The sequence below is a fragment of the Saimiri boliviensis genome, chromosome 11 (assembly GCF_048565385.1).
Source record: "Saimiri boliviensis isolate mSaiBol1 chromosome 11, mSaiBol1.pri, whole genome shotgun sequence".
Classification (NCBI taxonomy): Eukaryota; Metazoa; Chordata; class Mammalia; order Primates; family Cebidae; genus Saimiri; species Saimiri boliviensis.
The window spans coordinates 41,596,691-41,617,835 of record NC_133459.1 but is presented as its reverse complement, the minus strand read 5'-3'; the positions used below and the strand labels follow the sequence as shown (position 1 = coordinate 41,617,835).

At 44.2% G+C, this 21,145-nt stretch overlaps 1 protein-coding gene and 1 pseudogene across 2 annotated transcripts; both read right to left on the bottom strand.

Moving 5' to 3' along the window:
- Positions 1–540: 540 nt before the first annotated feature.
- On the bottom strand, positions 541–16,327 carry ZNF691 (zinc finger protein 691). Of its 2 annotated transcripts, none has more exons than XM_074380664.1 (2): positions 13,152–15,745; positions 541–11,860 (listed from the first exon to the last, which is right to left on the bottom strand). In XM_074380664.1, the coding sequence occupies exons 1-2, from the start codon at positions 13,232–13,234 to the stop codon at positions 10,990–10,992; spliced, it is 954 nt and encodes a 317-aa protein (XP_074236765.1). In that variant the 5' UTR covers positions 13,235–15,745; the 3' UTR covers positions 541–10,989. The 2 variants fall into 2 exon arrangements, with proteins under 2 accessions (XP_074236765.1, XP_010345794.1); XM_010347492.3 differs by lacking the exon at positions 13,152–15,745 and adding an exon at positions 16,281–16,327 and having other exon boundaries at positions 542–11,853.
- A 959-nt stretch (positions 16,328–17,286) lies between these two features.
- LOC101050473 (heterogeneous nuclear ribonucleoprotein A1-like) lies at positions 17,287–18,406 on the bottom strand (annotated as a pseudogene).
- Positions 18,407–21,145: the final 2,739 nt, after the last annotated feature.

The window sequence follows — 21,145 nt, the reverse complement described above, 5'->3', positions numbered from 1 at the left end:
CTTCTATTGAAAGGGATATGGGAGTCCTCCCGGGGGGTAGCGGGAAGCGGGTGCGCGGCGAGGAGAGGCCGGGACCCAGGCTGTGAGGGCTGCCACTCGGGGGATCTTACTGATACGACCCTCCTCACTGGACCGGAAAGGAAACAGACGCGGTGGGGTGGTGATGGGCGGCCGGACCTGAAGACCGCAAGGCGGATGGCGCACGGAGCTCATTCGCACCTGAGGGCCCCAAAGGCCGGTGGATCTAGGCAGTACCCAGCCCCGAGTCTGAACAGGCCCGGCAACCTACTTGCAGCTCCCTCCCGCCCTGGGTCAGTATTCACGTCCCGGAGCACCACCATTTCCCCAAATGCAAAATGCCGCGCAGGCGCAGGGAGTCCGGTCCGCCCTCAACGTGGCCCAGAGTGCCGCGGCAGCACGGCTGCCAGTCTGTCCCCGGACGCCTCTCTAGAGGCCGCAATCCACCCCAGGGTAGAAGACTTGGGGCCAAGGTTCGGCCGCCTACTGCCCGGGTCGATAGCGAATGCTCCCCAGACCTCACAGCGGTGCCCTAAGCCCGGCCACCCGCTGCGCACGGACTTGATTAGAGAGGGGCGGGGCTAGGTGGCGTCTCCACCAATCAGAGACGCACTGTTGGGCCCGACGAAGAACGGGCTCCAAGGCTCCACCAATCACAGCCTGGCGGCTCCAAGCTCTGGCTCCTGCGACTACCTGGACGCCCGCTCGCCTGGCGTTGTCGTTTACTCTGGAGGGGGTGACGGTGACTTGCGTATTGCTGGGCATCCCTGGGGACGTGGATCACCCGGGTTCCTTTCCCGGATAAGGTGACGTCTATGTTTCTGATGAAAAGGGATAGATAACGAGGCTGTTCTCTAGGCCACCATCTTTTCCCAGCAGTGCTTAGTTGTTTCAGTGACAGTGTTATGAGATCTTTTATTTGAAAGCTTAGGCACAAAATCTCCTCTCCCTGGAAACCTTCTGGATCAAGTTTTCTCGGTGACTCTACAGCGTCTTGTGTTTCCTCCATCAAAGCGCTCTCCATGCTGTACCGGAATTGACTGTCCTTCCACCACACTGGCGGGGTGGGGTGGGAGGGCGGCTGCGGCAGGAACAGGGCTGAGTCATTCCTTGGTCCCCACTTCCCACCACAGACTCTAGTCAGGGTTATTGAATGAATGAACTAGAACTTAAAAGCCAAGAAGTTCTAAAATCTGAGTTCTTCCAGTGCAATTTTAAGTAGATGATCTGACAGTTCAGGATGTATTTAATAATAGGGAAAGGATATTCATTCTCTTCTGTCAACTACATTTTTAGTGACTCCTTTTTCATTCTGTGACTTTTATTTCTTAAATCTCCTACAATTCTGGCCAGTCTGTCCGTTGCAATTGTTGGCCCTAGTGCTGGCCACTCATCTCCTCTCCCAGGATCACTGCAACTGCCTTCTCATTGATCTCTCTGCTTCCTGCTTCCTCCTCATTCTCCACACTGCAATTGATGATCTTTCTAAAATGCAAATCTAGTTATGTCTCTCTCCTACTTAAAAACCTTTCTGAGTTCCTCATTTTTCTCAGGATGTCTGTGTTTCTTAACCTGAAAATTCAAGTCATTCATGATCAAGCTCTCTCCCTCACGACTGCCCCCACTCACTCCAACCCTATCCTCCAGCCATACATCCACTCTGATCTCTGATCTCCACATTCTCCTTCCCCTCTGGGCCTTTGAATTTTCCTCCGCAGAGACTGCCCTCCCACCTACTCCTGTTATCCACCAGGTCATCATACCCCACCAGAGCTCAAGGAGTGAGAGAAGGGAAGCTGCTAGTTGGGAGTCTGGCTCTTCTGTTCATTGGCACACTCCTGCCAACTAGGGCTGTTTTGTAAACATTTTGATCAGGGCAGGATTTAACCTCACCCTTTCAGGGTTTCAGAGATAGTAAATTGCTTTGGAGGGAACCCTTGACTGGTCCTACTACAACAAATCCATCTGGTAACCCTGACCCTGGCATCCCAAATGATCTTCCTAAAGATGTGTTCTGACCACATTATTCTTTGGGTTAATACTCCCCACTTTCTCATGATAAAGCTCAATTTCCTTAACCACATTCTGGCCTTTGCAGACCTTATCTCCCAATACATTTATTCCACACCCTAATCTCCAGCGAAGCTGATGTACTCCATGTTCCCAGGACATCTCCTCACCCTAAAACTTTTTGTTCAAGCTCCTTTCTCCTGGTTTGCCTTTGGTCTCTCCATAAGATTATCAGAATACTACATTAGCTGTTACTTTCTCTACGAAGCATTTGCTTAATTCTTTGAACTGTTACCTATCTGAGCACACACTTGTTGCCAAGTTATACTGGCTCTTGAAAAGAATATAGTTTCTGGAGTCAGAAAGAGCTGATTTAGATTCCTGCTCTGCTATTTAGCCGAATAATCTTGGGCAAGTCACTTCACCTTTCTGATCCTCTGTTTCTTTGTCTGTTATAATGTTAAAATGAAAATATACTGTAATGCAGATGTCAGCTGGAGTCACATCATCTTCCCCCTTCCAAAAGTTTCAGAAAGTCTGGTAATCACCCACAAGTTTTCTGTTAATTTCCAGGGATCTCTTCGATTCTTAAGGTCATCTCTGGCTCTGACGGTCATCTCTGGCTCCCCTAAACCATCAGGTGCACGGTTTCTACCACACGGTTTCCTGTCATAGAACTCACATCTTCTGCCGGGTGCGGTGGCTCAAGTCTGTAATCCCAGCACTTTGGGAGGCCGAGGCGGGTGGATCACAAGGTCAAGAGATCGAGACCATCCTGGTCAACATGGTGAAACCCCGTCTCTACTAAAAATACAAAAAATCAGCTGGGCATGGTGGCACGTGCCTGTAATCACAGCTACTCAGGAGGCTGAGGCAGGAGAATTGCCTGAACCCAGGAGGCGGAGGTTGCGGTGAGCCGAGATCGCGCCATTGCACTCCAGCCTGGGTAACAAGAGCCAAACTCCGTCTCAAAAAAAAAAAAAAAAAAGAACTCACATCTTTAGTTTCACTTCATTCATTTACTGAGCACCTCCTGGATGCCAGGATGCAGCAGTAAGAAAACAAAAATTTGCCTTCATGGAGCTTACATTCTGTTGAGGATAATCCAATAAGCAATCGAGAATGTATGATAAACTCAGATGATTATTATGTGTCTCAGGGTTGCCTTTGGATCATGTATCATATTCCATAAGTCCCTTAGGCTTTCTTTTCTTCATCTTTTTGCTTTTGTTTCCTCCAATAATTTCAATAATTTCAAATAACCTTTCTCAAATTTCCTGATTATTTATTCTCCTCAATTAAATCTGTTATGATCCCTCTTAGTGAATTGTTCAATTAAGTTATTGTTTTTTTCAACTCCAGAATTTCCTTTTTTTTTTTTTTTAAATAGATTCTGTCTTTGTTTCTTTTTCTTTCTTTCTTTCTTTCTTTTTAGAGACAGGGTCTCACTACGTTGCCCAGACTGGTCTCAAACACCTGGGCTCACGCAGTCCTCCTGCCTCAGCCTCCCAAAGTGCTAGAATTTCAGGCATGAGCCACTGCACCCAGTCTCTGTGTCTTTGTTGATATTCTGATTTTTATGCATTACTTCCTGGTTTCATTTGTCTATCTGATTCTCTTGTAGCCCACTGAGCCTCTTTAAGATGATTACTTTGAATTCATTGTCAGGTAATTCATAGATCTCTGTTTCTTTGGGGTTCCATTTTTGAGACATATTTGGTCCTCTGATTGGGCCATGTTTCCCACTATCATCATATGATCATATCTTCCAGTTTTTATGGATTGTCTTCATAAAGGGGAAAACCTTTAACATGCAGCCCAGATAACAGTGATCTCTCAAACCTTTTCTGGAGCTATGTATTCTTGGGCTTGTATATGTAATTTCCCAATTCAAGACGTTTGTTGCTCTTTTCAGAAGCTTGTAGTCTCTTGCTCTCTCTGGTGTTTGTCTACAGTACTGCAAGTTCTCAGGATCTGCAACAAGCTGTTAATGTCGCTTCTCAGCAGTCCCCAGGGATTCAAAGTATTTTTTTTACTGTATCAGCACTCAGTGTCAGGCAAGACAGAAACCAGTCCTCAGGAGCCCCATGAAAAGTTTGAATGTTGGATACACATTCTACTCGTCTGTTGCCTTCTCAAGGGAGAAGCCTCAAGTTAGGCATTTACTCATAAAAACACCAAGCTGTATTGGCTTGGAGAAAGGACTATTGTAGGTGAAATGAAAATGGTTTTTCTTACTCATTTTAAGATAGCTGTTCTTGACTTTGAGCTAGCCTTGGATACTAGTTTCTAGAGTTCTCATAAAAGCTTTTTGGATCATATTTTGTTAAGTCAGTGTCTACGAAGGAACAAGGTCTGAGACTTCCTGTTACGCTATACTGCTGATGTTACTCCTCTCAGGAAGGTTAGTTTTTGAAAAGCGTGCATGCAGAAAGTAAAGAGCAGGATTTGGAAACTGATTCCCTTAAAGCTAAATGTGTTCACAGATTGCTTGGAATTTTTTTTGGACATCCACAGCTATGAACACCCAGTTTGAAGATAACCTTTTTGGAGGATCCAGATTAGTATTTCTCTGGCTTCCTTTGGAATTTTGTTTCCTAAGGCTACCCCGAATGTGCTCTCAAAATACCTACTTCCTATATTAGGTCTCTTCCATCCCCAAGCTGGGCACCTGGGTCAGAGGATGTGTCTGGCAGGCTTTGAACGGTATAATGGTTAATTTTATGTGTCAACTTGACTGGATTAAGGAAGACCCAGATATCTAGTAAAACATTATTTCTGGATATGTCTGTGAGAGTATACCCAGAGATTAGTGTTTGAGTCAGCATACTGAGTAAAAATGATTCACCCACGCTAGTGTTAGGCATCATACAACTCATTGAGGGCCCATCAGAATGGAATAAAAAGGTAGAGGAAGGGAGAATTCTCTCTCTGTCTCTTGAGCTAAGGCATCCATTTACTTCCCTTGGACATTGGAGCTCCTGATTCTTAGGCCTTAAGACTTCAGGAGTTGGAGTAGCAGCCACCTGGGTCTCAGGCCTCCAGCTTTGGACTGGGAGTTATATCATTGGCTCCCCTTGTTCTCAGGCCTTCAAACTCACACTGAATTTCACTACCAGATTTCCTGGTTCTCCAGTGTGCAGACAGTATATCATGGGGCTTCTTGGCCTCTACAATCACTTGAACCAATACTTATATCTGCTCCTAATATCTATGTAAATATCCTACTGCAGGCATCCCCAAACTTTTTACACAGGGGGCCAGTTCACTGTCCCTCAGACTGTTGGAGGGCTACCACATACTGTGCTCCTCTCACTGACTACCAATGAAAGAGGTGCCCCTTCCTGAAGTGCGGCGGGGGGCCGGATAAATGGCCTCAGGGGGCCACATGCCAGGCCGTAGTTTGGGGACGCCTGTCCTACTGGTTCTGATTTTTGGGAGAACCCTGACTAATGGAGATTTTAATACTGAGAGTGGTTCTAGAGGAACAGAATTTTAAGGATGAGTTTTCTGAATTGGTTTTGGGGGCTTACGGAATTGGCTGTTCAATCTCACTAGATTTCAAGATGCTAAGAACTCTATTTCTAGTAGCCTATTACATGAGCTATTTATAAAGATATGCATTAGATGCTCCTAGCTTACCAAATATAAGAAGTAAGAACCTAAGTAACTCTGTGTATGATACCTTCAAACATTTTTGGAAAACCAAAGACTGCAATGCTATTGGTTGGTTGCTCCTAATGTCACTGAACAAAATGGTGAAGGAGGAGGATGAGCTCAGAGATTCAAATTACCTGCTTGAGCTTCACATAAATGATCTAAGAGCTTCTAGCTATGCCCTGAGGGAGAGTCTTGCCTCCTATAATCACAGGACTGAAATGGCTGCAAATAAAACGGAAGATCTCATTTTGTAATTGGCCGAATTACAATGCGAATTGAACACCCAGGCTTAACAAGGTGCCTACTGTTGAAGTGAAGGTATTGATTGGGAAATAATGTCCCATCCTGTATGTTGGGATGGGGACTTAGGAGAAGACCCTGATGAAGCTGAGGACGTTGAGTCCTAAATTCTGATGAGTCTCCCTTGCCAGTAGAAGAGTTCTTTCCTCTCCCAGAAAAAGTTGCCTGTCTAATCTCAGCAGAAGTGGCCTCCCCAACCCCAGCAAAAGTAGCCTCCTCCCTTCCAACAAAAATGGACTTCCCCACTACAGTGGTACTGGCTTTTCTACTGTGTCTGATGGAATTAATCCTAAATTGCCTAAAGGATGATGGTGGCCTTCCCTGAAGCAGTTGCTAAGCAAGATAATGTTGATTCTTCTCAGGACTTATCCCCACCACTCCTCTTTCTTCTATACCCCTAACTAGACTCAAGTCCTAGCAGGCCCCTAAAGTGCGATATGGTTCATGAGACGGTGTGTTATACTTCAAAAGAATTACCTGAGTTTTCTACTCATATAAGCATAAATTTAGTGAACATGTTTAGAAATGAATATTAAAGGTATATGATAATGGCAGAAGAAACATAAAGTTGGATAGACTAATTTATTATTTTTCAATCCTGCTTCATCTTTACAGGCCTAATTTATTAATATGGGTCCACTAAGCAGAGATTTTGGGGGAATTAGAAAGAGCTCTAATCATTTTGTTTTTGGCTGAAACATGGATCAAAAGGTGGCCCATCATGAGCAAGCTGGAACTGCCCAATCTCTCTGGTTTAATGTAGAGGGAGTCAAAGGCTTGGAAAAATTGGAATGTTACAATGTATTTATCATTTAAGACCTGCTAACTCACACGAAGACTGTTCAGAAGACATATCTTGCATCATACTTTTAGAAATAAATTTATGAGGGTGTAATTCCAGCACTTTGGGAGGCTGAGGTGGGCAGATCAGTTGAGCTCAGGAGTTCAAGACCAGCCTGGCTAACATGGTGAAATCTAGTCTCTACTAAAAACACACACACACAAAATTAGCCAGACATGGTGGCGCATGTCTGTAATCCCAGCTATTCAGGAGGCTGAGGCAGGAGAATCACTTGAACCCAGGAAGCAGAGGTTGAAGTGAGCTGAGATCACGCCACTGCTCTCCAGCTTGGGTGACAAAACAAGACTCCATCTCTATGTAAATAAATAAATAAATGAAATTTATGAGGGAATCTCCCAACATCCTTGATCACTTTTCTCTGTAGACCAGACCTTACAGTGGGAATCACAGCCACTCAGCTGGAAAACAAAGGCAATGAGAGTAATTAGATCACCTGGTGGCAGGGCCAAGTAGCAGCACTAAACTGCCAAAGGTATGGTGGGCATAGTTCCTATACTGGACAGCAGAGTCAAAGCAGCAATAGGAACAGTCTGACTCCTGCAGACTTACAGCATTGACTAGGTAATCATGATTTTTCTAGAAATGATCTGTATAAGCAGAAAGGTTCCAGGTCAAGTAAACAAAAGTCTAACTCAAATCATTTTGAAAAACAGTGACAACCCCTCAATGTATTCCCAGACTTGAGCCAGTTTACAGATCCAGAACCCCTTGAATTAAGGGAAATTCAGGTCCCCTGGAAGAGGGATCCCAGTGCGCTACCAAAAAAATACTGTTCATCTTTCCCTCAACTTTCCCCAAAGGAACCTGTAGTCTTTAATCACAGTAAGTGTGCACTGGGGAAAATAACATTATCAGAACTTTCAGAGACTACTGGACATTGGCTCTGAACTGACACTGATTCCAGGAGATGCAAAATGTTACTGTGGCACTCCAATCAGAGTAGGGGATTAAGGGGGCCAGGTGATTAATGAAATTTTAGTTCAGGTCCATCTCTCAGTGGGCCCAGTGGGTCCCCAAACCCATCTTGTGGTTATTTTCCCAGTTTCAGGATATGTAAGGAATAGAGAGACTCAGCAGGTAGCAGAATCTTCACATTGGTTCCCTGACAATGAAGTGAGGGATATTATAATAGAAAAGGCCACTAGAGGCCACTAGAACTGCCTCTACCTAGGAAAACAGTAAATCAAAAGCAATACTGCATTTCGTTCATTGCAGAAATTAGTGACACCAGATGCAGGGATGGTGATTCTCACTACATCTCATTCAACTGTCCTAATTGGCCTGTGCAGAAGACAAATAATCTTACAGAATTACATATAAGTTAGGGTCAAAAAAGGGCAAGTGAGCCAAGTGCAGTGGCTCAAGCCTGTAATCCCAGCACTTTGGGAGGTCGAGGCGGGATGATCACCTGAGGTCAGGAGTTCAAGACCAGCCTGGCCAACATGGCAAAACCCCATCTCTACTAAAAATACAAAAATTCATCTAGTGTTGTGGCACATGCCTGTAATCCCAGCTACTCAGGAGGCTGAGGCAGGAGAATTGCTTGAACCCAGGAGGCGGAGGTTGCAGTGAGCCGAGATTGCATTCCAGCCTGGGCAACAGAGCGAGACTCCATCTCAGGAAAAAAAAAAAAAAAAAAGCAAGTAAGATTGGCTGGGGAGTTATGTTTCAAGATCAAAGCAGGGACCTGGTACATTGGTCGTAGGCTGAACTGGCAGCAGACACTCATAAAAGTCTGCTTTATGAGAGGGGATCTGTAGACCTAGCTTGGCAGTGGGTATAAATGAAGAGCTTGGCCTTGGGACCAGACATACCTGAATTAAGTCGCAACTATGCCAATAGGTCCAGTCACTTAACCTTACAAGAATTTTCTTGCCTTGAAAATGGGGACCTTACAGGATAGTATGATCAGAGATAAGAGGGGTACAATAATTGGCACTTAGTAGGTATTTAAAAGACAGTAAACTTTATTATTAGGGTGTGTGCCACACACGTTTGAGTGACTGTATGCTTAAAATATAGTGCGTGGAGATTTTCTAGGAATTGGAAATTGTGTATGAAATAAAAGTGCTTGGTAAACAGTAAAGTACCTTATAAATGCAAAGGAATCATTTGGGAAGTCTTTTATAGTTCCCTGTAATTACAGTCATAGCTCCCTAACTACAGGACTTGAATTTGAGCAGTAGTTCAGGTCCTACACCCTACACTTACTTGCTCTGTAACCTTGGGTAAGTCACTTTCTCTTGTCAGTCTGTTTCTATATATGGCAAAAGCAGGTCATTCTTAGTTGCTACGAGAATTCAATAATAAGCATAAAGTTCCTAGCACCTCTCTTCCTAGTGAGTGGCAGGATCTCCATGTTAGGTAAGGTTATGGGTGATGTCAGTTCCAAGCCCAGTGCCAGATTCACACTCTGCCAACTGGCTACAAATGAAGAGGGCTCCTCATTCTGGAAGAGTAGGGCCCCAGTTTCACAAGAAAGGTAGATAGGGGTCTTCTGTATTTGTTAGAGGAAGGGTTCTTTTGTATTTGTTAAGAGGGAAGCTGGGTGAACACTAAACTTCCATGCAGAAACACTGAAATCTGCCATGTGGAGGCAGGCCTAACAGGAAACCAGACATAATCCCTGCTAAGCTGTTCCAGCCTTGGGGACTAAACTATTGCTACTAAAAGCAAAGACTCTCATTATGGGTTTTAAGATTTCTCTCACCTTATCCCACCCTTCACCCCCTACTCCCTGCCACTGCCATTTTTCCTAGGTACAGAGTAAGCGCTCAATCAGTAGCACTGAAGGCCTGGTGTGGTTATGTGCACCTGCAGTACCAGCTACTCAGGAGACTGAAGTGGGAGGATCACTTGCGCCCAGGAGATCAAGGCTGCAGTGAGCTGTGAGCACACCACTGAACTTCAGCCTTGGTGACAGAGCAAAACCCTGTCTCAAAGTAAAATAAAGTTGACCTCAAAATAAAATAATGACGAAAAGGTTCTCAAGCTTAGTACTGACTTGCCATAGAACAAATGGTCCAAGGTCATATTAGGAGGCCACATTGGCTCCTACCTCCAGGCAAACCTCTTAATTGGCTTCTTCAGAAGCTAAAAGGTAAATGTAGTGAAAAGAGCATCAGCTGGCAGTCAGGGAGGCCCAAGTTTGAACTCTGGCTCCATAACATACTTGCTATATGACTTCCTAGCAAGTGACTTCATCTTTCCTCACTTCCATTTCCTCTTCTTCTTCTCTTGGGGGTTGCTGTGATAACTATATGAGATTAAAAGTGTAAATGTGACAGACAGAATCAATCACATGTAGTGGATGCTCAATTAATGTTACTTCCTTTCCTTTCCCCCTTCTCCACAAAGGCCCCAGAAACTCGGTCTGCTTTTCTTCCTTTTCAGAGCAGCTACCCATTTGTCTTTCTTAGAATTCAACTCCCATCCAGAGTAGGTTCAGTGGGACAATCTCCCCAGCTCCCCACTTCCCCAAATAAGTACACGGGTCCTTTTCATTGAAGGGTTTTACTGCTAATCACTCTGGGGAAAACAGAGGCAGGTTGGGGGAGGGATAACAAGTAACAAACATGGGAGATTGTGAAGGTCCCTGGATCATGTCTCCCTGAGGGTTTCCCTTTTATTTCTAAGGCAGGATCTCAGATCTTTTCTCCAGACCAAGGAGGCCCCTTCCATTAAGAAAGCCACAGCTCCCAGCCCAGAGATCTAGAAGCAAAGTTGGGGCACAGCAGGTGGGAACTAGCAGGACACTGCAGTGCACTCCTACCTAAGCAGTTCACCGACGATATAGAGAACTTTCAGACAGTGACACCCATCTCATAGGTACTTCCTCAAAGGCCAGGGGACTGCTGCCTTAATGACATGAGCATGTTCTGAGACTGCCCTATTTCTCTTTCACCCCAAAGAAGTGAAGCCAAGACTGGGTCCTCTGACTTTCCAATAAGAGAAACTGCCTCATCCACTTAGAGAGAGGCAAGAGTTTTTACTCCAGAGTCCCTTCTCAGGATTTCCTGAGATCCCCAAAGTGGGATGAAGGGCTTGAGGTCAAGGTAGCAGCAGCAAATGCTAAAGATCTTCCTTCACTAGGTTGGGGTCTCTTGCCCTCTCTCCCTCACTCTAAATGGGGCTTTCCTTCAGCTGGAATCTTTCCCAGCCTGCTCACCCAAGTGAGTTTTCTGGTGGCGGATGAGATTCGAGCTCCGGGAGAAGTGTTTCCCACACACAGTGCATCGGTAGGGCTTCTCCCCTCTGTGGGTCCTCTGGTGTGCTCCAAAGTTGGAGATATCGCTGAAGGTCCGCCCACACTCAGCACACTCATAAGGTCTCTCACCTGTGTGGGTGCGGTGATGCACACCAAAGCTAGAGCTGTTGCTGAAGCTCTTCCCACACTCACAGCAGATGTAGGGCGCTGGCTCCAGGTGGGTCCGGTGATGCACAGCTAGTGTGGCACTCTGGCTGAAGCTCTTGCCACAGATGTCACAGCGGTATGGCCGTTTGCCTAGGTGATCTTGCTGGTGCGTGGTAAGATCTGAGCGCCGCCGAAAGCTCTCCTGACACTTGGGGCATTTGTAGTGTTTCTCTTCCAGGTGGATCCGCTCGTGACGGATGCGGTTGGAGCTTCTTGAGAAGCTCTTGCCACATTCAGAACACTTGTAAGGCTTCTCACCAGTGTGGATCCGCTGGTGTGTTCTCAGGTTGGAGGTATTATTGAAGGTTTTGCCACACTGGGCACATATAAAGGGCTTCTCATCTGCCTCAGGCCTTGGATGAACAAGGGTGTCCCCTGGCTCTCGAGCCGGGACAGTGACTTTTTGCCATGGCTTTTTTGAATGAGTTTCTTGCAGTTCATCCAATAGGGTCTCTTGTCCATGCACCTTCTCCCCAGGTGGGATCCAAGAACCCTCTGAGTCATCCACTCTCCAAAACTTACCCCCTTCCCCTTCCTCAGGCAGGTGTGGTTCTGGACTCTGCTCCTTCTCACTGCCCATCTCTGAATCCTGAGAATGAACACAAATGGCCAACACCTTTATTCCTTGGGTTAGGCCAGACCACAAGAAATCATTTGTTCTGTTTGAAGGGGTATACACCTTCCCCTGGGACCATCCATTAGAAATAACTTCAATCAACTGAAATACTTGAACAGAACACCTTTACTTGCTACCTTTTTATTTATTTATTTATTTTGAGACAGAGTCTCCTACTGTCACCAGGCTGGAGTGCAGTGGCATGACCTCAGCTCACTTACTTGCTACCTTTTAAGTGAGAAACTTTCATAGATATTTAAAGCTACCCAGCAGAGAAAAAACAAGGCACCATCTTTGTCGACCACCGCTAGATGGTATTTGTGCTATTTGAATGTCACTCTTCTCAATACCACTAAGCAACGACAATCCAGACTATAATTCGTGGGCAAGTAAAGGAGCTTTCATTTTGGGATAAGTTCAATTTTTCTGGGTAACTGTAAGTTAACTGTAACTCTTTATATGTTCAATTATTTTTGAAAAACCTTTCTTACAAGTATCCATTTATTTGCCTGCTTTCAAATTGAACAAAACAAAACCTCTAAATCTTGAGGCTCTTCTAGGTGACAAGGCCCAGCTTTGGCTTTTCTTGAGACTTCTTCCACCCTATCCCTCTCCAGACCACACCAGACTCTAGCAAGTAAACATCTGGGTTAACACCTGAGACCTCCAGGACCTATAGCGGGGCCTGGGTTGTATTTCTTCTGATCAGTCAGTGCCCTCCACCACATTCTTAAACACCATGCAAAGCCCCCACTGCATGCACAAATGCACACACACACACACAAGCAAGCAGAATCACACATACACACTCAAACAATACACAAAGCCACATTCTCACGGGACACACAGTCATATTCACATATCACACTCAGTCACATTCTCATACCACACACACAACAGCCACACACCTACACACCACACACAGCCATACATTATCACACCACACATATACACACTACATAGACACTCACACCATATAGCTACATACACATAGCCACACACATATTTATAGCCACATACATGTCTACACACTTACATCCATACTCTCATACCATAAACAAGCACACACTCACATACCAAGTATACACAAAGATAAACACAGGCACAGACACACAAACCACACTCCCTACACCCCACCCCAAAACTAAACACATAAGAATGCCCAGAACAGGTCCTGCTTTGTGCAAACATCAGTAAATGTTTGCTAAGCTGCACAGACTCCTTTGGGTTCCTACAGCCAAGGACAGGGAAAGAGCTGGGGAAAAATACCTCTGATAGGAGTGGTAAGTATTTCCTCCAGGCCCTGAAGAAATAACAACATTTCAGCAGAGTGGGCTGGTAAACTGAGAGACATGAACAAAGGGATGAGGGAAGTGTGGGAGGGAAGCACAAACTATCATAGGACACTGATGATAGAAAATGAAAGACTGATAATTCCTTCAAGTCTGCAAGTATTTCTGGAAAAAGAAACACTGAATAAAGAAAGGAATACTGACTACATTTAGGGTTGGATTACAACTGTGACACATACTATCTTCATCATTCTCTGCAAATTATTCAATCACTCTGAGTCTAAACTCCCTCCTCACTTGTGATAAATTGTAAAATTGTGATACCTACCCACATTACGAGACTTTGTATTAGAAGAAATGCCAACAATACTAAGCAGAGCGTATGACACAAGCTGTCATTCAGCAAATGACAGCTGCTGTTACAACTGTCGAAGACTCTGCATCCTAACCCTATGAAGAATACAAGAAAAAGATCTTTTAAATGATCTTAAGAAAAAAGTTTTAATTTAAAAATAGCGTAAAACTATATCATCTTCTAAAATGTGAAATAGAGACAGAACCTCAACAGAACCAGAGGTTGACAAGCTTTTTCTGCAAAGGGCCAGATAATATATAGTAAATATTTATGGCCGTGGGATATCTTCTGTAACTATTCATCTCTGCCACTGTATCGTAAATACTGAAAGCAGCCGTAAACAAGACATAAAGCACTAAGTGTGGCTGTGTTCCAATAAAACTTTATTTAAAACAACAGGAGATGAGCTGTAGTTTACCAATCCTTGTTAGTGTTCCTTGAAGAATTTAGATAAGCAATACGAAAAATAATTGGCTTGTTTTACTTCCAAAAATGCAAGTAAACATCAGAAACTATTCCTTGATACTTAAACTCACTGTTTCCTGACCATCCTTTCAAAATTAAAATGACTCCCACACTCCCAGTCCCACTGCCCCATAGCACATCTTACCTTCTGACATTCTATTTATGTCTATTATTTATTGTCTGCTTCCCTAAAACACAAGTTCCATGAGAACTGGTATCTTTGTTTTCTTTTTTTTCTTTTTTCTTTTTTGATTTACTAATGTAACCAAAACTCCTAGAGTAGTGGCAGCCATACACAGATCCTTAATAAGTATTTGTTGAATGAGTTAAATAAAAGACCAGCTCTGTCTTCAGAACCCAGTTCATGCTTACTTGTGTCTATTCTCATCCACTTTTCCTCAGCAATCTTCTGATTTCTGCCTACTTTCTCCTTTATGCACTCACAGAATCTTGTGCTTGCCTTATAGTGGTTTGCAATTACCTATTGACGTGTCTGTTTCTACTAGCAGTTTATAAGCAACTTCAAGAAAGGGACTGGGCCATATTAGGAGCACATATTTTGTGCTCCTTCTGCAGCACAAAGCTTCAAATGTCTTTTAAATGTGTAAGTGACAGGATGTGATCTTAATTCACGCGACCATCCCATCCTGCACCCCAGCCCTGCTCCCATCTAACCTACGGCTACAGTATCTCTATGCAATGAGCTATTTGGCCTCCACTCACTTCCAAAACTGCTATTCTAAGAACCTATAATAAATCAAGCTCCAGCTCTGTCCAGGGATGGACGCTAGGTCAATGTAAGAGCAAAAAGATTTAGGATTATGATTACCAGTCACAGTTTGTGATACAATGTAGTGAAACAGATCATGAATTCCAGAAATTGTCACACGGTGCAGAAGGTTAAGTTCAGGGGACAGGGGCAGGAACTGTGCCTTAGTCACCTTTGTACCCACTCCTCAGTGTCTAACACAGCACCCAGCACATTATACAGAAACCAATGATTGTTAACTTTTTTTTAAGCTCGTATCAAGTGCTAAGCTGTGGACTAAGCACCACATATGAATCATCTAATTTCACTTCACATCATCCTTATTTTAGAGATGAGAAAGCTGAGGCTCAGAGAAATGAAATACCTTACCCAAGAGCACACAGCAAATAAATGGTAGAACTGGGGCCTATGTCCATCACTTCAAAGCCAGTGCTTTTAACCATGACATTAGTACTGAAGGAAAAAAGGAGAGAAGACGGGAAAGAAGAAAATAAATAAAAACAGTGCCACTGAAGTTCACATGACACAGGCATATCTCCCTGATGAGATCAGGGCTGACCAGTTTCATGGAGGAGTAAGTATTTGACCTAAGACTTGCAGGATGGGTAAGACTGGGACTTGCAGAGCTAGAAAGCAAACCACCTACTGAGAAGACAGTGTAGCTGAGGTACAGAGGCACTTTCATATCACATTGCAGAGATTTTAGAGGAAATGGGGTCCATTGGGCTTTGTTTTCCTGGGGGCTCTGCTGCACGGAGAGAAGCAAGGGTGGAAGGGACTGAGAAGTGGAGAAGGGGCCAGATCTAAGAAGCAAGAGCCAAGAAGATGGGGCTAGTGATCACAGATGATGCAGGTGAAGGGCCTAGGTTAAATGGAAGGGGCCAAGCCAGAGTGCGGTGTGACGCGCCAAAGTTACAGGTCTTTGGGGCTAAGTCAAGGGCTGCGGGGAGGAAGGAGAGGGAGGAGCTATGGAAGACCAAGGGCAAGGTGTTGACAAACAGTCATTGTACAGTGGAGCTAGATAATGGGTCAGAGATAGAGGAGGACCAAGGAAGTCACAGGATCGCAGAAGATGGTCAGGGAAAAGGGAGCAAAGGCTGCCAGAAGTGTCATAGGGCCAGGGCCCAAGAGGCTGGGTCGTGTGTTGCTGGGAGGGGAGAAGCCAATGGCGGAGGCCCAAGGAGACAAGAGGTGGGTTCAGAGATTGCGGCGGGCTTGGGGCCGGAGGGGTGGGAGAGGAGGAGGGGCCGACCCTAAACCTATGGCAGGAGGGCTGTATACTCAAAGCCAACGGAAGGGCCGGGGAATGGGGTGGGGACAGCAACCTGGCTGCGCGGGCCGGGGGCCAGGACCGAGGGTCGAGGAGGAGGGACCACAAGGCCCCTTGGCTTCACACTCGGTCCAGGGAGCAAAGCAGCAGCCTCCAACTCCTCGGTGAGAGGGAAGAGGCCTTATACAGAGTTTCCCGCGAAGTTGCAGCCGCCTCCCCCCACAGACCTCAGGCCCAACCCTGACCCACCTCGCTCCCGCCGCTCGGTCAGGGACAGCGCCGCCTTTGTAGGCGGGGGAAAGGAGCCGGAGCCGGAGCCGGAACCCAGGAAGGATCCGTCCTACTTCTCCAGGATTGGCTTTTTTAGGATAATCCTTTGTTTTCATTGGCTATAATAACTGTCATAACGCAAAGGACCAGGCAAAACAGCCAATAAGCTTTGACCTCTGGCGTGGCTTGCTGGGAGTTGTAGTCCTAAGGAAGCGCATAGCCTGGGAGAAAACTTGGGAAGTTTAGAATGGAGGTGAAGAGACTGGGTTCCGTCCTAAGGTGGAATTTTCTTCTGTGCTCCTGTGTTCAACCCCAAGTCTCACGGCCACTGGTCTTGGAGGTTGTAGAATCTATACAGCTAACCTACACAACCTCCAAGGGGGGTACATACTCTAAGTGTCTTTTTTTTTTTTTTTTTTTTTTTTTAAGAGAATTAAATCATTTATTGATTACACATGATGATGATACACAAGCTTCATTCCCATCTATAATTTTATCTGGTACTATTATTCAATTTAGATGTATTGCATAGGATGTGCCAACAATCATTTTTATAACCAATAATTCCATGATTTTGCTTGAGTAATCCCTTTTAATGGTGAACTTGAGGTCACAACAGTAACTACCAGTTCAACTACACCAAGTTTCCTGAAGACAACGGCTTCTCCACGCAAGTAGGTTGTATATAAATTCCAAATAGAACCTGGCATCACCCTGAAGGAATTCTAACTTCACACTGTCGGGGAAATTTATCAAGATGGCTTCAGAATAGACTAACTTTACACAGCACATTTTTAAAAAAATTTATTCAGCGTCATGATCAGACTATTACATTTAGCAATCAACAGCATGGATGCAAAAAAAAAAAAATCTACATTAAAACCCTTTGTTGGAATACTTTACACTTTCCACAGAACAGAAACTAAAATAACCTGTTATACAATTAGTCACAAATACAGTCCTTGAGCTTTTTGCCCATACACATGAGTATTTATCTAAATCACGTCTTCTTTGTAGCAGCTAGGCCCTGCCACCACTGTGCTTGGCTGAGTTCACAAATCTGTTGTAACCTGTAGCTTCCCTGTCACTTCTCTGGCTCTCCTCTCCTGCTAAACTTTGTTTCCTAATTAAAATTTTCTGCCACTGCCATAGCTACTGCTGCTACTGGAACCGCCATAGCCACCTTGGTTTTGTGGTTTGGCAAAGTATTGGCCGCCACCACCACAGGGGCCAGAGCTTCTGCCTCCAAAGTTTCCTCCCTTCATGGGTCCAAAATTTGAAGACTGATTGTTGTAACTGCCAAAATCATTGTAGCTTCCACCACCTCCAAAATGAGTTCCATCATTACCAAATCCATTATAGTCATTCCCACTGCCACCATATCCACCACCACCACAGCTGCCACCAAAGCCACCACGACCACTGAAGTTTCCTCCATGACCAAAGTTGTCATTCCCACCGAAACCACCTCCACGACCACCACCAAAGTTTCCAGAACCACTTCGACCTCTTTGGCTGGATGAAGTACTCACCAGCTCTTGCTCTGACAGGGCTTTCCTAACTTCGCAGTTGTGGCCATTCACAGTATGGTATTTCTGAATGACAATCTTATCCACGGAGTCATGGTCATCAAAGGTTACAAAGGCGAAGCCCCTTTTCTTGCCACTGCCTCTGTCAGTCACGATTTCAATCACTTCCATTTTTCCATACTGTTCAAAATAATCTCTTAGGTAATGTTCTTCAGTGTCTTCTTTAATGCCACCAACGAATATTTTTTTCACAGTTAAGTGGGCACCCGGTCTTTAAGAATCTTCTCTTGAGACAGCTCTCTTTGGTTCCACAACTCTTCCATCCACTTTGTGTGGCCTTGCATTCATGGCTGCATCCACCTCCTCCACAGTGGCATACCTGACTAACCCAAAGCCCCTGGAGTGCTTGGTGTTTGGGGCTCTCATTCCCACATAGTCCATGAGCATTCTCCATTGCTGAAAATGGCTCCTCAGGCTCTCATCAGTTGTTTTAAAGCTCAACCCTCTAATGAAGAGTTTCCTCAGCTGTTCAGGCTCTTTAGGAGACTCTGACTTAGACATGATCGCAGGGAGAAGAGAGAATTAATGATGCTTCTTCAGCGGCGTCCATGGGCAGAAAGGAGCAAACTGACGAACGTATCTCCAAAGTGCCTTCTTTACTTTGAGTTGGTAACCCTTGACCATCCTGTAGACATCCAACGAAGCCTAGAGTCTGTCACCTCACTTAAGGTTTATAACTTAAAATCAAAGGAGGGTAGAGCTCGAAGGGAGTTTGAAGATAAAATAACCCAATCTCCTTATCGGAGAATTTGAAAGTAACCTGTCCAAAGAGCAACCTCCAGGTCTCCCAGCATCCCTGAGCAGGGATTTTCCCAGCTTCTGCATGCATCCCTAGTTAAGCCTAGCAGTTATTCATCAGTCCAGAAGCAACAAGATCATCAAAGTATCCATGACTAGGTCATTTTTTTTTTCAGATTTTATTTTTTAAAATAATAAAAGGCTAATGGGATAGGTAGACTAACTACAGGCTTCTCATATCTGCACATTGTTTCAGTGAGAAGAACAATGAGCATTGGCTTCAGAGCTAGATAAACCAAGAATAATTCTTGGCTCTACCACCTAGTCATTTGGAGTACCAACTTCCTCTCCCATAAAATCCCTGGCAGAATTACTGTAAGTATATTATATATACATATATATGCATGCATGTGTACGTGTATGCGTATGTACATACACGTAAGCATACATATCTGTGTATGTATGTTGTATATAGTTGTAAGGTTATACGTATGTATAATACATACATATATTGAGGTTATTTCTTTTTTTTTTTTTTTTTTTTTTTGAGACGGAGTTTCGCTCTTGTTACCCAGGCTGGAGTGCAATGGTGCGATCTCGGCTCACCACAACCTCCTCCTCCTGGGTTCAGGCAATTCTCCTGCCTCAGCTTCCTGAGTAGCTAGGATTACAGGCACGCGCCACCATGCTCAGCTAATTTTTTGCACCATTAGTAGAGACGGGGTTTCACCATGTTGACCAGGATGGTCTCAATCTCTTGACCTCGCGATCCACCCGCCTCGGCCTCCCAAAGTGCCGGGATTACAGGCTTGAGCCACCGCACCCGGCCTATTGAGGTTATTTCTTGACATTAACATTCAAATCTGGCCGGGCACAGTGGCTCATGCCTGTAATCCCAGCACTTTGGGAGGCCGAGGCAGGTGGATCATAAGGTCAGGAGATCGAGACCATCATGGCCAACATGGTGAAACCCTGTCTCTACGAAAAAAAAAAAAAAAAAAAATGAAAAAAAAAATGAAACATTCAAATCAGTAGACTGATACATATATACATATACATGTATAAAGCACATACATGTATGTATATACATATACACATATATACGTGTGTATATGTATTATGCATATATAAAATAACCTTACAACACTATATATAACATATCTACATAGATATGTATGTATACATGTATGTGTATTTATACACATATACACATATGCATATACAAGTATGTGTATAGGTATATAACATGTATATGTGTACGTATATATACGTTATATACATATACACCTATATATAATACATGTGTGTATATATACATACATGTATACATACATGTGTGTATGTGCAAACATTTGTGTATATTATATGTATGTCATATATGTGTGTGTGTGTACATTATGTATGTTTTCTGCCTCCACAAGCTGATGATGTGAGTTAGTTTTAAGACTGGGATATTCAGAAATGTATGTTTGGAACTGAATATGGGTAAATGAAATATGTATAGCTGATGAACACTATTAGTTTACAAACTGATAAAATACTAGAGAGCAGGCTCAGGAATAAATCTATGGCTTTAGTATGAACATGGCTAAACCTTGCCTTCAGGGACTCAAAGCTCTTTGGAAACCAATCTCTTACCTTCCCCACAACTCCTCATTCACAATGAAAATAACAACATACCAAACAACAAATACCAAACTTTTATTTTAAAACTGTACAAAAGCAAACAAAAAATTCCACTAGTCACTGTGACAGTTAATCTTATGTATCAGCGTGACTGGGAGACAAGATGCCCAGCTATTTGGTCAAACATTATTCTGGGTGTTCCTGTGAGGGTGTTTCTCAATGACATTAACATTCAAATCATTAGACTGAGTAACGCAGACTGTTCTCCCAAATGTGGGCCTGAATAGAATAAAAGAGCTAACTCTGCTCTGACTAAGAGAATTCTTCCCTCCTGATAGCCTTTGGACAGGGTCATCAGCTTTTTCCCTGCCTTCGGACTTGAATTGAAACATGAGCTCTTTCTTGATGTCAAGCCTGCTGCCATCAGACTGGAACTAAACCATCAGCTCTCATGGTACTCCAGCTTGCTGACTTACCCTGCAGATCTTGAGATTTAACAGCCTCCATAATCATGTGAGCCAACTTCTTATAATAACCACTGTCCTCCCTGCCCTTTCTGTTTATCTGGAAAACCTTGACTAATATAGGAAGGAACAGAGAACTTCTGACAAACAGAAAGATACAGTTTCTGTTGCATAGAACTGTGTATTCATCTGCAAACTGATAACCAGTATCTCCACGGTTAGGCCAGATCACGTATGTGGTGTGACTTGAAAGTGACTAGGCTTTCGCAATACACACCCAAAAATCAAGGTCATTATTTCATCCTCACACTTATTCTACCAACTTCTTTTTTTTTTTTTTGAGACAGAGTCTTGCCCTGTCGCCAGGCTGGAGTGCAGTGACACAATCTCGGCTCACTGCAATCTCCACCTCCTGGGTTCAAGCAAT